Raw genomic sequence first — 14573 nt, forward strand, 5'->3', positions numbered from 1 at the left:
GGCGGGGGAGGATAGGGAAGAGTGGTCTGAATCCTATTGGTCAGTGGGAAATCTTTTGCCTCTATCCTTCCCGCTTTCCCAAGCCACATCCTGAGTCACTGAACAGCAAGCACATGCCCTCTATCAGATAAGCAGGTTTTTTAAAAAAATGCTTGTCATACATCCTTAGAGGCTGTCTCTCCCCAAACCAGATTTAAGTGCCAATATCTTATCTATGGTCTTGGCTCCCTAATCTCCACCAGAAATCAGGTGAGATGATTCAATTTTATCACGGAAACTTGGTAGCAAACAGAATTAAGATTAGATGCTTGGATACTGCAATTTCTTTTCCAAATTGCAATTCTGCACTGTGGGTGACAATCCAGTGACCTCTTTGGCTCTGCTCCATATTGCTAGTAAACTCGACTCAGGGTAGGCTTTTGGTGTTTGCCTCTCTTCTTAGCTAAAGAAAGGGCAAGATCAGCCCTTAAGGGACAGGGATGCATCAGCAACCTCTCTGCCTAATTAAGCAGTAGTCTGACAGATGCAACAAGGAGCTCCATTCAACTCTTAACCGAAATGGTGATACCTAAAAACACAGGGTCCTTGAGGGCAGCTATAGATTTTAAAAGGATCAGGGGAATGTGCCAAAAGATTCTCCTTCCCTCTGCTTGTTCTTTCCGGTCTCATATGAAAAACACAACTATATTAAATATTTCCCCCCCAGGAGGTTTCATATAGTAAAGGTACAACTATGGGAAGGGGGAGGCAACACTCGAGTTTGATGAAAAAGAAAACAAACACAGCAGTCGCTATAGGTGTCACGGAGTTGCTGTTCATCACTCGATCATTTCTCTATAATATTATTGCACCCAATTTTCACGTTTACCTAATAGCCCAAAACATTTATTGGAAATATTTATATCCTGGTTTCTCCACAATGTGTTCAAGGCAGACCTCATAACAGCACATCACAGAAGAGAGAGCTTCCTTCTACAGCAGGTTTGCAAACACCATACCACTGTCCTTTTGTAGAACATAACTTGAGGAATGAGCCATTGAAATATTTCAACCAATGTACTAACACAGCTGATCTCTGCTAAATATACTAAAAGGGTGGAACAAAAATATATTTTCATTTTAATTCCAAAGACAATAGCTCAACACACTCAAGGCAGGGTTAATTAAAAAAAAATTTCATCCCCAACTTCTTAAAAAAACCTTTAGCTCAGAAGCAGAACAGATTATTGAAAGCAAGCAAATAAGAGAGGACTCGCTAAAAATGTATAAATTACGATCGCAGAATACTGTGCGTGGTTCCATGTTATAGAATATAGATTTGTTTCACAATGATTACACACAGCACTGTAATACCATCATTCACATTTTGGATGCAACAATTTTGCTACATATTCAGACTTAAACATCCTTTACATTATTGCTTTGGAGACTAGAGATGGGCATGAACCGAAACATGAACCAAAGTTCGTCATGAACCAGGCCGGTTTGTGGTTCGTGAACCAGCGGTTCATCAGAGCCTATTTCTGACGAACTGCCACAAACTTTAGGGCAGTTCATTTGGTTCGTTTTTTGGTTTGACACTGCAGACAGCCTGGTGCCAATCAATCAGTTTCCTAGGCAATGAGAGTTAGGTTTTCTGCAGACCTTCTGCTGACCTGGAAGTGGTGAATTACTGGCCCGGAAGTGATGTTTTCATAAACCAAAATGAGCTGGTTCGTGAACTGGGGCAGGTTCGTGAAAGTTCGTTGTTCATGAAACATGACGAACCACAAACCACATGGTTCGTTTTTTTCTGATTTGTACCCATCTCTATTGGAGATTGATTACCACAAGTGGACGGAGTAAAGACCCTTGCCAAATTCCCTCCAGTTAAGGTTGTCAACCTCCAGGTAGGGCCTGGAGATTTCCCAGAATTACAACTGATCTCCAGACTACATAGATCAGTTCCATTGGAGAAAATGACTGCTTTGGAGGGTGGAGTCTAGGGCCTTACACCCTGCTGAGGTCCTTCCCCTCCCCTTCCCTCCCCACACCCCACTTTCCCCAGGCCCCATTCCCAAATCTCCAGGAATTTCCTAACCTGATGTTGGCAAACATAGCTGCAGTGGGGAGAGGAAGAGGCAGGGCAAAACTGCTCTCGCCTTCTTCTGTCAATGGAGCTCTATTGATGGCAGAAAGAGTGATTTTGCCTTCTTCCCCTCCTGATCCACAGGGCTATCCTGCAACTCCCAGAATTTGTTGGAATGGCATGGGAAAGGATCTGTGCATTCAACTGGTGGCAGTAATGATCCAACCTTTTGGGGGGGGGGGCGAGATACGTACAACATAATTCTAAAACCAGTAGATTTATAGCATTAAGATGTACAAACCATGCAAACATTTATTTTGAAGTTGAGGTTGTTCAGCATACTTTGCCAGGTGCAACATCTTCCATCTACATGCTCTCTCTCCCACAATGAAAAGCTGCTTAGTCATTGATAGCAAAAACACACTTTCCCATTTAAGGGTTTGAAAATATGATCCTGTGCAATCTAGCTTTCACCGAATGCCTCGGTAAGGTCTCTTGTTCATTAAATATTTCTTCATGGGATTTGTGGCTCAATTCAGAGCTGATTACATAGCAGCACAAGCTTTGCTTAGGGCAGCAAGTTTGGGGAGGTGGAGATGTTAATAAAGCAGCAACTGTTCCAAGGAGGGCACCACCCCAGTATCATCAGATGTCAAGATTTCTGGAGCACAGCTCCCAGAATCTACAGCTATGGCTTCTGCATCTCTTGGATTACACAGCACATTTAATTGGGAGCAGCATAAGTATCTTTGGCCAACTTCTGCTCATGTCAAGAATAAAACATTTAAAATCATGGATCTGGTCTACTCATAATGAAGTGAGTGAAAATAAAGCAAAAACATCTTTAAAAATGAAATTATTCATGTCCTAACAGCAGAATGAAATGCCTGCAATACAAGAACAGGAGTTTCTGCTTTTAACAAATATTTACAACACTGGTTAAATGGAAGCAATGTACCTTAGGAGAAGAGGAAAGCTCTTTCGCGGCCTGAATAGCTGACGTGTTCTCGCTTGTTGCCATTTCTGTCTTTGGTGAAAGGACTGGTGGCTCAGGAGCTCTTCTTTTCATCTTCCTTTCTGTTTCTTGCATTGAAGTAACTTGATTATTTAAAGCAGAGCTTGATTTGGGTTCATAAAATGGGTTTGATCTAATTAAAAGAAGGGAAACGTATTTCTTTTGCTATTGCTGAATTTTCAGTGCAAGTTTTTAAAAGTTAATTATTTTGACTAAGTGGCAATTAGAAATAGGTTTAATTTTGTAAATGCACAAAAGTCCTGCTGATTGTGCTATTCCCTCCACCACGAAAAAAAATGATGATTGAAGTGTGCAAATACCTTTGCCAAACAGAATGCCTAAAGCTAAGAAGTCTATAGCCACATCGGAAGAAAGAGAAGAAAGATCCACAAAGCCCCTAAAACGAATAGAAATAATGAAGACCAACAGGTCTATGGATTAAGGCGCCTAACCCGTTCAAATATTAAGGTTTCAATATCTTGATATGTTGAAATAAAACAAATATATTTTCCAACATAAATCCTCTCTGAATTTGAATAATGGAAGAATGAATCTGAAAGTGATGACTAAGCAGTCTAATTAGAACCCCACTCAGGTCTATTCAATGGAACTGACTCCTGGGAAACTGTTTTTAGGATTGCACTGTAAGCACACTTACCTAGGGAGTATCTTTCATTGGAATAAGTGGGATTAAATTCAGAGTAGATATATTTAGGATTGTACTTTATCTCTGTGAGGTACACTGTTAAGTATGTTCATATAAAACCCTCTATTTCCAAGCAAGCACTTTTTTTTTTAAAGCATGGTCCAATTATTACACCAGGTACATGCAGGATCATGTTCTGAGATTTGCCAGGGAGCCTGTCTTCAGCAGTCTGGCAATAAAGATGTGGTCGAGATTCTCAGAGATTTGGAATATGCTAGGTAGGGACGGTCTTAGTCTTCCTGCCTCCTTTTTAGCAGCTATAGGAGAAGAATGATGCATTTGGGGATGAAGAAAACTGACAATGGTCATGAGCCTGTGAATCTTGTCTGAGCCTATACTTCCTCTGATCTGCAAAATTATTTTTGATGATACTACTTAATCTCAGAGCTACCAATTTATATTTCCAGCAATCATGTCTACAAAGAATCTTACTTCAGTCGCACATAAAGCAGGCTGGAGGAAATGTATATGGTATTTAGCATCTCCTGGACCAAAGACCATGGAACCAATCTAATAAGTTACATTTTTGTGCTCTTTGAATAATATAATGAATAATATATAGTGAATGAGTAATATAAATAGTTTTGCACAGGGGCATCATAGATTACTGAGACTTTTCTTTTTGAAATCCCAGACCTCAGTGTTGACCATTCTAAAAGAAAAAGTATTTTCTATTTTGATCCAATGATAAAGCCTATGTATCATCAGCCACAGTATATACTACATGGCAGCCTAATTTCTCTAGAAGTCAAAGAAAACTTTAAAACAAGTAGAACAGTCAAATACCAAAGAATACACCCAATCACATCAGCATTAGAGATGTCTTGGCATTCCAGCTCCATTCATTAAAAATGTTTTTGAATAAGATTCTGAAAACATTTCCCCTAATTTCATGATATACTTTCAAACCTGAATGCTAGGGTCCAATCATCCCCTCTACCCTTTACAATTTGCTTTTAAATCAGACAGGAAGATGCATTCATTGGAACCAAGAGAAAATAAATTAGTCTCTGAACAGCCAGGTTTGCTAATGACATAATTAGACCTTTGGGAAAAGCAGAAAAACATTAAAACAAATTCAAAGGTCTCTCAGATTCATACATTACTTTTCAATGGGGCCGACTTTGTTTATTACAGAGAGATGGTACAGATCTAGATTGCTGAATGAAAGGAGAAACTGAGTCTAAAATAACTAGGTTGCAAAGTGAAGGCACCTCTGAGGTACTCTCATGTCACTGCCCATCAAATGCAAAATACCTCTAACAAAATCAAAGCTTAGGGTGATGTCAAAATAAACAAAAGAGCCTCTTCCACAGAAGAAGAACGTGGAAAAAGAGAATGGCATTCCATTTGGAACAGAAAATTCAAGAGTGCTTGTCAATCATTTAATTTTGCTGACAACCTCGTTTAGCTGTCTTCAAACATTACAGGAGTTCAAAGGAAGTAAAAATAAAGATGAAAAATGATAAGAGCAAAAGACAACACATTTTATATGAGAGGTCAACAATGTTGTCTTTTGTTCTACAAGTTACTTTTTTGTGCAAACTGTTAATGAAAGTACTATGTTTTGACAACAAACTATCTGACCCACTGCAGCTTCACTTGGAACTAGAGAATCAACATGCACTGGGGACTTCGCATAACTGATATTAAACTGCCATAAGGAAACTCATCATGTTCACAGGGACTGGGGGCGGGGGGCAAGTTGTACACTTAACATAAAAGCACTGTTAAGATAAGGCACTGCAACTCTTTAAGCTGTTCCTTCACAGATTTATTAAACAAGTCACAAACTACACACATACACAAACATATATTCATCCAGTTTATTTTAAATGCAAACCATACGGATGCCTCATTTATAACATGATGATATAATGAAGATAATTTTCAATTGTTTTCGTATATTTCTTTGAGTTGCTATTTGCATTGAAAATCCCCAAAAACTTCTGATTTTCAGAACGTGACAGTTCTTAGTTGTGTCCCTGTATGACCCAATGCAGTAAATACAACAGTGAGTATTCAGTAGAATTACTCCAGATTTTCTAATAAAGAACAAAGAACCTGAGCCCCAAGACTGATACGGGTTGTAAGATATTTTGATCAATTCAGTCCTAACAGGAAGATGTTTATGGTGTGCATTTAGAAAAGAAAGTTTAGAAGGTTTAGAATGTGATCCACTACAGAAAGCTCTCTAAATAATCAGTTGCAAGGTTTTTAAATTATCTATCTAGCTGGTGCTACCACTATATAAATCTCTCTGCCCACTTCCAAGACTGCATTGTGTCTGGTTTATATGATGTAGTGTAGCCCTCACTCAGAATTCTGTCCACACTTGCTGGGAGACTGAGTTTAAGAATACTATAGTTCAGAAATTAAGTAATTATGGGACTTTTGAAACGGTTGTTCAAAGCAGGCTGATTTACCCTGAGTTCATCTGTACAGTTAATTTTGAATCAAAACACTGAATTTCAACTTGAGAAGCAAGCTGGCATCAGTGCATAGAAGCCAGACTGTTGTTAGAATACACCTAGAGCAGAATATGTTTCCAGTCATTTATTTGTCCTAGAGAGAACACTTTGAAGGTCTGTTTCAATAGGATACGTTGGCAACTGAGGGGTTAGAAACAACAAGATCTAAGACATGAACCAGTTTCTACTCTGAAACTAGGAAACAGACTGAAATCAAAGGAAATCGTAACTGCATATTGTTCGGAGTAACAGGGTAATCACTGGAGTAAGCTATTGGCTGTCTGATCAGCTCGGCAGTTAATTATACAACTAAATTTGGTGCTAACACAATATAAAGGAGGAGGAGGTCTAAACAGGATATACCTGTTTACCTTCCTGTAGAAAAGCTAGCCAGCCATTTCTCTTACATACATATTTGGAACTTATTTTGCTTTTTAATTTAGTGCAACGGTTTTTCAGCACAAAAAGGTGACAAAAGATTCTCATTTAAGACTTATGCACTTGAGCTGAAAATCAAGACTTTTCCTCTCTGACGGTATACTTGTTCCGTTTCTCAAGTAGAAGAGCCAATGTAGAGGCAAAATGCTTAGCAGTTGAAAGTTACAACAAACTCCACAGAGAAAGTACTATTATTAAACCTTAGAAACTATCCTTAATCCTTAGTAAATTACCCCTCTTCCTGATCTATAAGTGTAATCCACTAAAAGATGATGTAGCAGCAGTGATGCTCTTAGAACCAACTGGCTCAATGGCTGCAGCACTATGGAATGCTCAAAGATACTGCATGGAATGGACACATCAACAGAATGCTCACAAACAGTTTTCTATGTGGTAGTGCAAAGTCAACTACCTTGTACAAAAGGATTAAGGGAAGAAGGAGATACATGAGAACAGCAGGAAGGGGAACTAAGAAAGTGGAAGCTGAGTAGAAAATGGCCACAGGAAATAAAGAAGTTCCCCAGTTCAGTACATATTACCTTACTCCAGTCCTACTGAAACCAACAGTCCCTCTACTTTCAAGAGAAGTGTGTAAGACTATGTATTAGATTATATAAAATCCACAACTAACTAATGGGATGCACATAGATGTAACGTCTTAAAGATCAGGGTAACAATCTTTAATATAGTTTGTGATTATGGAACACATCCTTCAGAACTCTCATTTTTCATAAAACTTCCTTTAATGCTTCTATTTACCCATGGAAACCTATGCAAGCAAAATGAGTGTATGCACAATTACTGAAATGGAAAGTAGTACTGATTGAATTACTTCGCCATCACAAAAATCAAAGAGGTTTCCCTCATCTTGAATACAGTGCAGGGCTGGTTACCCCATCTTAAAACAGACATAGAGCAGTAAAACTAAGATGATCCAGAGACGTATGATGAAAATGGTAAGAGGTATGGAGAGACTTCTGTGAAGAGAGATTAAAAAGATAAGAATGGCTTAGTTTAGAGAACAGGCACAATAAGAAAGAATAAATATGAAATAAATGCTTGTGTTACATAATGAACTGCATCCAATGAGTGCTTCTAGGCCTTCTTTACAAAGGGGGAAAAAACTTTAAATCGTTTCACAAATAAATACACAGTATGCTAATTTCCCATGAAACTACTCAACGTTTTCGTTGAAGCTAGTCGATTAGCACATTTCTAAAAGGAGACGAGGCAGTTGTATGCATAAGGAGATGACCACCAGATGCCTAAACAAATAGCCCAGGCGACCCTCAGCAGGGTGACCCTCTCCTTGGGATGGCACTGTAAACTAATAACAATCAGCCTGCAAGCCCATCAGGAATAAAATGCAACATAAAGTGACACTGTGAAAAAACCGATTTCCGTAAGATTCTTGCATTTTTATTTATTTTACAAAATTTATACCCTGCCTTTCTGCGGGCCACCAAGTTAAGACATTACAGATTGTGTTAGTTCCTCTAATCTGCTGCTCTAATCCTTCTCCATGCTCTGTAAAAATTCACAGAAAACCTGACCTATAATAGAACAGGGGCAGATTGGAACATGAAAATGGCTCAGGTGCATGCCAAGCTGAGTGGCAGTTTGGAGTTACAAGCCAGCACTGCAGGGATACTCAAATCGGTGATGCCAGCATTGGGCACTGGCTCACTCATTGGCATCTCCTGGAAACTGGCAGCAGTGCAAGAGAAGGCAGTTGGTGGGCTGACACTGGTCATCACTGCTGCAGAGCCAAGCGGCCTCTGAGGCACCAGCAGAGTTGCTGGAGTTTAGCTCTGTTTGCACGTGTCCTGCCAGGGTAGCGGTTCCCTGGGAAATTTCCCTGTAGGTTCAACAGCCAATCCACCCCTGAATGGAACTGGTATAAACTCTGGATTCTCTTCTTCTCTGCTTGTGTAGAGAAGGATCCTTTGTGACATGATCCCCTGCAGTCTTACTTTTAATTTTTTTTCCTCCATAACATTTTTCACATTATACTAAGGGCACCTTCACAGATCAAGTTTTCAAAATTCAAAACTATTATCTTATAATACTACAGATACAATTAGAAACCTGGACTAGAATTGCTCTTCATGTAATATTGGGGAGTGGAATGGACCCCATTTCTTGTGAGCAATGGAAAGCAGCAATGGGGTAAGCACTAGAGACAATGGAGGGAGGAAGCAGTTTCCTGCTGAAGGCTGTGCAGGTAAGGAGCCAAGGTAGAGGAGGAGGACTTGGGAATTACAGTCTCCTCCCCTCTCCTTCTGAGGCTATGCCTGAAGATTAAGGTGGCCAGGAGAGCAAGGATGGGTCATGCCCAATTACAGCAATTATATATATATATAAAATTTTTTTGAAGGAATGTTAATGAGAAAATCCATCCTTTGACCACTTTTTAAACTTTCCAACATTGTGATAAAAAAAAATACCTTAACTATGTTTAAGAGGACTGAATTTTTGTTAAAATGATCTAAAATGCCCACTTTGTACATTTGCAAAGAACTAAAGTGTCAGTCCTATCACGATTGGGGCACAAAAGGTTCAGGTACCCCCTTGTTTCATTAAATTTAGTGATCAAAATAGTTTGAGAGTTAATAAAGCATCTCAAGGGAGAAAACAAACACATGTTAAAAGGCAATTTAAAACTTATTACTACATACACTGGAAGCACAGCTACCTGTTTGGCATACTGCTGAGCCTTTACTAACTGAGGGTAAAATTCAAAGGAGCATGTTAGCCTGTTTCTTTATGGTGCCTTTTCATTCCTCCCCTTCTTCCTTGCTGTTTGCTATGTTCTTTCTACGCTATTGCTGTTTCAGTGGCTAAGATGGCAGCCAGAGATCAGGAGTTCTTAATATAAGCAACATTCCAATGTTCATACTCTGGTCATTGGTGCAAAAAGCTTTCTTTCACTGAGGGGGGTTGGCAGAATTTAGCGTTCCTTGATTCCCATTTTTCTTCATAGGTAGAAAACATGAAAAAGGTGACAAAAGTCTATGACCACAAAGTTTCCAAACGCAGACAACAAGAAGACCCCCAAACATCCCAAGATCTCCATTTGTACTTCTACTGGGGTAAAAAAGGGATTTCCCCACATTTTAGATTATAGTTGCCAAAACTCTGAACATAAGGACAATAACAATCTTATGACATTTATGAAGATTTATTAAAATGGATCAAAATTATAATACATAACAAACCTGATTAATGCCTTGACAAGAAAAAAATAATGTTCTCCGAAGAAGCATTCCAATGTAACCAACTTGTTACACAAGTAAAAGTAACAACAAAAAATCCTTTAAGTGCTAAATCATATGATCTCCTAAGCTGTTGCACTACTGTGCAATCCCTTTATAACCTGTCCACAAAAATAGCAGCCTACTCCAGTTCAAATGTTTCATACAGGCTGTTATCTCTATGGCAGTGATCCCCAACATATTGGCTGTGGGTGCCATTGTGCACAGTCATATGTTTCCTGGCACTACCTTGCCAGGAAACATATGCAAAGAGCAAAGAGCCAGTCCTGGGTTTCCTCCACTTCACTGGTGTTTCAGGAATGCCCATAAGGCATTGCCTTTGTCTCTTCAGGGAGCTCCCACCTGGAAACAGCTGCAGTCATGAGAGGAGGATGCTTGGCTTGGAATTTCCTAACGATCTGTGACTGAACCTAATCCCCACATCAGCAATTTTGCAGCAGTGCCTACTACCTGTTCTCATTTCAAAATTGCCCAGGGTTCAATAGGGTTATGGACTTCATTCTAAGTCATCTGGGAAACTGGTTCCATATTGGTGCATCTCCAAGAAATTAAGCAATGCTGTTATAAGACTATCCAACCAGTTTAATGAACATAACATGCATCAACATTGTAAATTCCTGGAGATTGGGGTGGGAGGGGGTGGAGCTTGGAGTGGGTGGGGTTTAGGAGGGGAAGGGCCTCAGCAAGGTATAATGCCATAGAGTTGTAACCCCCAGAGTCCCAAGGACCAGGTTCAATGTCCAGAGGTATGTTTACCAATTCAAAATATAACTGCAATTTATTTAAACACGACTATGAAAACATTCCCCAAGTTCTCAATACTGGATCAGTAACCAGTGGCCCCAGAGCACAGTCCTACTCACAACCCCCTGGTAAAGTACGCAGACAGTTCTGTGAATTTGGTCAGAGGCTATGCCTGGAACAGCATCCCAAATATCCAGAAGGCCTTGCCACAGCAGGACTCTTCTTGTGAAGTTGCTGGCTGAATCCTGGAGCTTGCTTGTTGCCCTAGGAGCAGTTCTTTTCTCCTAGCAAGACGGGGTAGGGCAGCTCTGTGCTAGGGTGCTCGTCTCAAGCAGTGAATGAGTTCAGCTGCTAGCAATTCCTCCTCTTGCTTCTGCAGTTCTTCCAGGGAGAACAGTTCAGCTCTTCCAGCCAGTAGTTTCAGCTCTATCATGTTCTTAGCTCCAAAGCTTGGAAACAAACTTTACCTCCCAAGCAGCAGCAGCAGCTCTCCCCTCTCCAGTCTTTTCAGCTAGCCCAGTCCTGTATTATACCACCTCTCTCAGTCATGGTGACCTCTTTTTTTTTTATACACGTCCCACAAGCTTTTGCTAAATATGCAAATTAACATAAACCTAGGTACAGCTCAGTTATCTGCTAGTCTGGTCTATCTATGTATCTGCAGTCTATTAATCGGATCTAGATCCTAGGCCCCAAACCCCTTTTCCAGTACAGGCTTACAGAGTTTACCCTCCAAAGCAGCCATTTTCTCCAGGGGAACTGATCTCTGTTGGCTGGAGATCAGCTATAATTCTGGGAGATCTCCAGCCGCCACCTGGAGGCTGGCAACCCTATCTCAGACAGAGAAAGAGAGGCCTTGCCACCACAGGTGCTAAATTTTAAGAACACCCAAGCTTTAGCGAGGCTGGCACTGGCATTCTAATTAACCTGAGGCATTGTGGGAGTGGGGTGATTAGGTTTTCCCCAGCTGTGAAGGCAAGCGACTGCACAACCTGTCCTCATAGGTTAAGGCAAGCCATTTCTGATTGGCTCAGCTGGTTGGGCCTGCTGCTGGCAGTTGGCCTTAAAAAAAGTTCTCTTACAGTGCAATCCTAAGAAGCATTACACCGGTCTAAGCCCACTGAAATCAATGAGCTTAGACTGGAGTAACTTTGCTTAGGATTGCACTGTCAATCTACCTTTTGTCCTTCTTGGGAACACAGCTGCCTGAGGGATCAAATTCTTGCTTCTGAATACTATGCCACAGAGGGAATCCTGTACCTAGCATTCATCTTGCCTTTGTTGTCTGGACTTCTGGACCTAAGAAGAGCTAAAGGTCCCATTTGGATTTTGAGGCCTGCTTGAAAGGCAATATCTTGAATAGGTTTGCAAGTTTCAAGTGTAGATTAGTTTAGCTAATTAGCCTGTTGTTATTTTCGCTTCTCCTGACTGCACACTTCTGTGCTTTTTTTCTGTTTTTCATTTTGCACTTCCTTTAATAAACCTTATTAATTATACTTGGGTGGAGTTACAGCTTCAATCTGAATCCAGTACCTTGACCAATTTGCCATAAGCTACCCAAGTAACTGTTTTCTGAATTCAGACTGCAAGACTGATTTTTGTTCACCCAGAGGGCCTGAGGCCTGCCTCTTGGTCTCTAGCTGTGGGTTAGAGTGAGGTTGGTGGTGGCACTCTACCCTGGCCAGTGAGATTCACTTACCAGTCTTTGAATTTTGCTCCTTCACACCTTGGGGAAAGATAGACCCCCTCTGAGGATCCAAGAAGGAACTGCTGCCTTTCCTTTGCCCAAAGGCAGCACATCAGCGAATTCTGCCACCACAAAAAATGCCCTCTCGTCTGGAAGCCACCCACTTAATCCCTGCAGATGGAGGCACCCAGAGAAAGACTTCAGAAGGGGTTTTAATCGGTGTGCAGATTCATATGGAAGCAGATGATCTTTTGGATACCTTAGTCCCAGACTATTTAGAGATTTATTGGTCAAACTCAGTTGTGTCTGCGTAGCAAACTCGGAGCAGTGAATGTAATTAAAAACTGTGGAAACGTATTCTATTAAACAATCTAGCTGCTAGTGCTTGTATATACATAACCTTCCCTTATGTGTTGTGTATTATTTTTCCTAATTAATCATTGAAAAAAATTACAGGGACTATTTTTGCTAGCCCTGAAAGTATACCAGACAAATGTAGAATAAGTGTTAACATGTCAGATAGTATCTGGGGGAGAAAAGGCAATTATTTTTTGAAGAAACTGCCTGTAAGCTGTTAATTTTCATAGACTGCAGTAAGAGCTTTGCTGTTTGGCACTCATGGAGAATGGGGGTTGCCGATTAATCAAACATGCAGATGTTCAAGCTTATTGCTTTGCCCTGCCCCCTCCCAGAGGAATTCACAGTGACCAAATCCCACCTTATTGGGAAAGCCATGGCAGCAGCCCCCTTTGCTGGCAGGATTCTTCCCCTTTCCCCAAGCCATGGAGCCAACCTACAAAGTAAGCAGACAAGTGAGCCAGCTGTTCGGTAGTCCTCCTGCAGGGCTGGCTCCCAACAGTTCAAGAGGGAATCTGAAGGGGAAGGAGGGAGCTGAGGATAAGGGCTTTCCCTTGGCAACACTGTCAGAAGACCAGCAACTGCCAGAGGCATCAAGCTGGCAGGCAGGCAGGCAGGCAGGCCTGGGGCGCACGTGTGACTGAAGATGCTATGGGACAGAGACAGCTCTGGTGGCTTTGTGGATGACCTCCACTTGAATGCAGACAAAAGACATGCTTCTTTGTTGCTTCTCTGGGATCTATCCGCAGCCTTTGACACAATAGATCATGCCATCCTGTTGAGGCATTTAGAGGCAGAAGTGGGTATCACGGTGATGTGTCTTGGGCTAGTTTAAACTGTTCCTAAAGGAATAGACTCAAAAGGTTGCTGTTTGAGACCAGCTATCTTCAGGGTAGAAGTTATCTTGTGGGGTCCCACACAGAGCAATCTTATCCCCTCATTATTCAGCCTTTATGTAGAGCTGTTAGGAGAGATCGTTTGTAGCTATGGAATTGGATGTCATCAGTATGTGGATGAAACCCAGCTTTATACCTCTCTATCCAAATCCGGTGATACAGTAGAGATTTTAAATCACTGCCTGACAGCTGTGGTGAGTTGGCTGAAAACAAACAAACTGGATCCAGACAGGATGAAAGAGATGCTGGTTGGGAGGGGAGAGATATTGAAGGACATTGCGCTCCTAACTTTCAATAGAGTTCAGCTGACGTCTGCAGACTCAGTTAAGAACCTAGAAGTTATATTGGACCTAGCACTGTTGGTACAGAAACAAGTTCATGCAAAGAATGATGCCTTCCACAAACTCAGTCTAGCCCAGAAGATGGTTCCCTACACTGACGTGGCCATTATGGCCACCTGGATCCATGATATGGTGACATCGAAGCTTGACTACTATAATGCACTCTAAACAGGTCTTCCCTCTAGGTCACCTTGGAGACTCCAGCTGGTGCAGAACACTTACTCTCAGGAACCAGATGGAGCATGCATATCACTCCCATCTTGCAGTTACTCCACGGACTTCCTTTCAGTTACCCGGCTCAGTTCAAGCTCATGACTATCATATTCAAAGCCCTTCATGGCCTTGGCCCCTCATATCTATGAGAGTGCCTCACTCCCTATGCTCTGCCACAGCAACTTCGCTCATCTGAACAGGGCCTTCTGCAGATGCCTGAACAGAGCTTTCTGCAAATTGGCAAAATCAACATCTTCCTGTACAAATACATTATCTGTAGTGACCCCAACTGATAGATTGGCCTGCCTGAAGAGTTCAGAAAGCTCCCACTTTGCTGGCTTTCTGCAAACTGTGCAAAACCA

The 14573-nt window shown here is 41.2% G+C and overlaps 1 protein-coding gene across 2 annotated transcripts in view; it reads right to left on the reverse strand.

Moving 5' to 3' along the window:
• The window catches only part of EHBP1 (EH domain binding protein 1), a 411820-nt gene that overhangs the window by 189212 nt on the left and 208035 nt on the right, over positions 1–14573 (reverse strand). For both annotated transcript variants that reach the window (XM_054974434.1, XM_054974440.1), the window contains one exon: positions 3027–3216. In XM_054974434.1, the coding sequence (XP_054830409.1) occupies positions 3027–3216 (190 nt within the window). The remainder of the gene's footprint in view (positions 1–3026; positions 3217–14573) is intronic.

The sequence above is a fragment of the Eublepharis macularius genome, chromosome 1 (assembly GCF_028583425.1).
Source record: "Eublepharis macularius isolate TG4126 chromosome 1, MPM_Emac_v1.0, whole genome shotgun sequence".
Taxonomy (NCBI): Eukaryota; Metazoa; Chordata; class Lepidosauria; order Squamata; family Eublepharidae; genus Eublepharis; species Eublepharis macularius.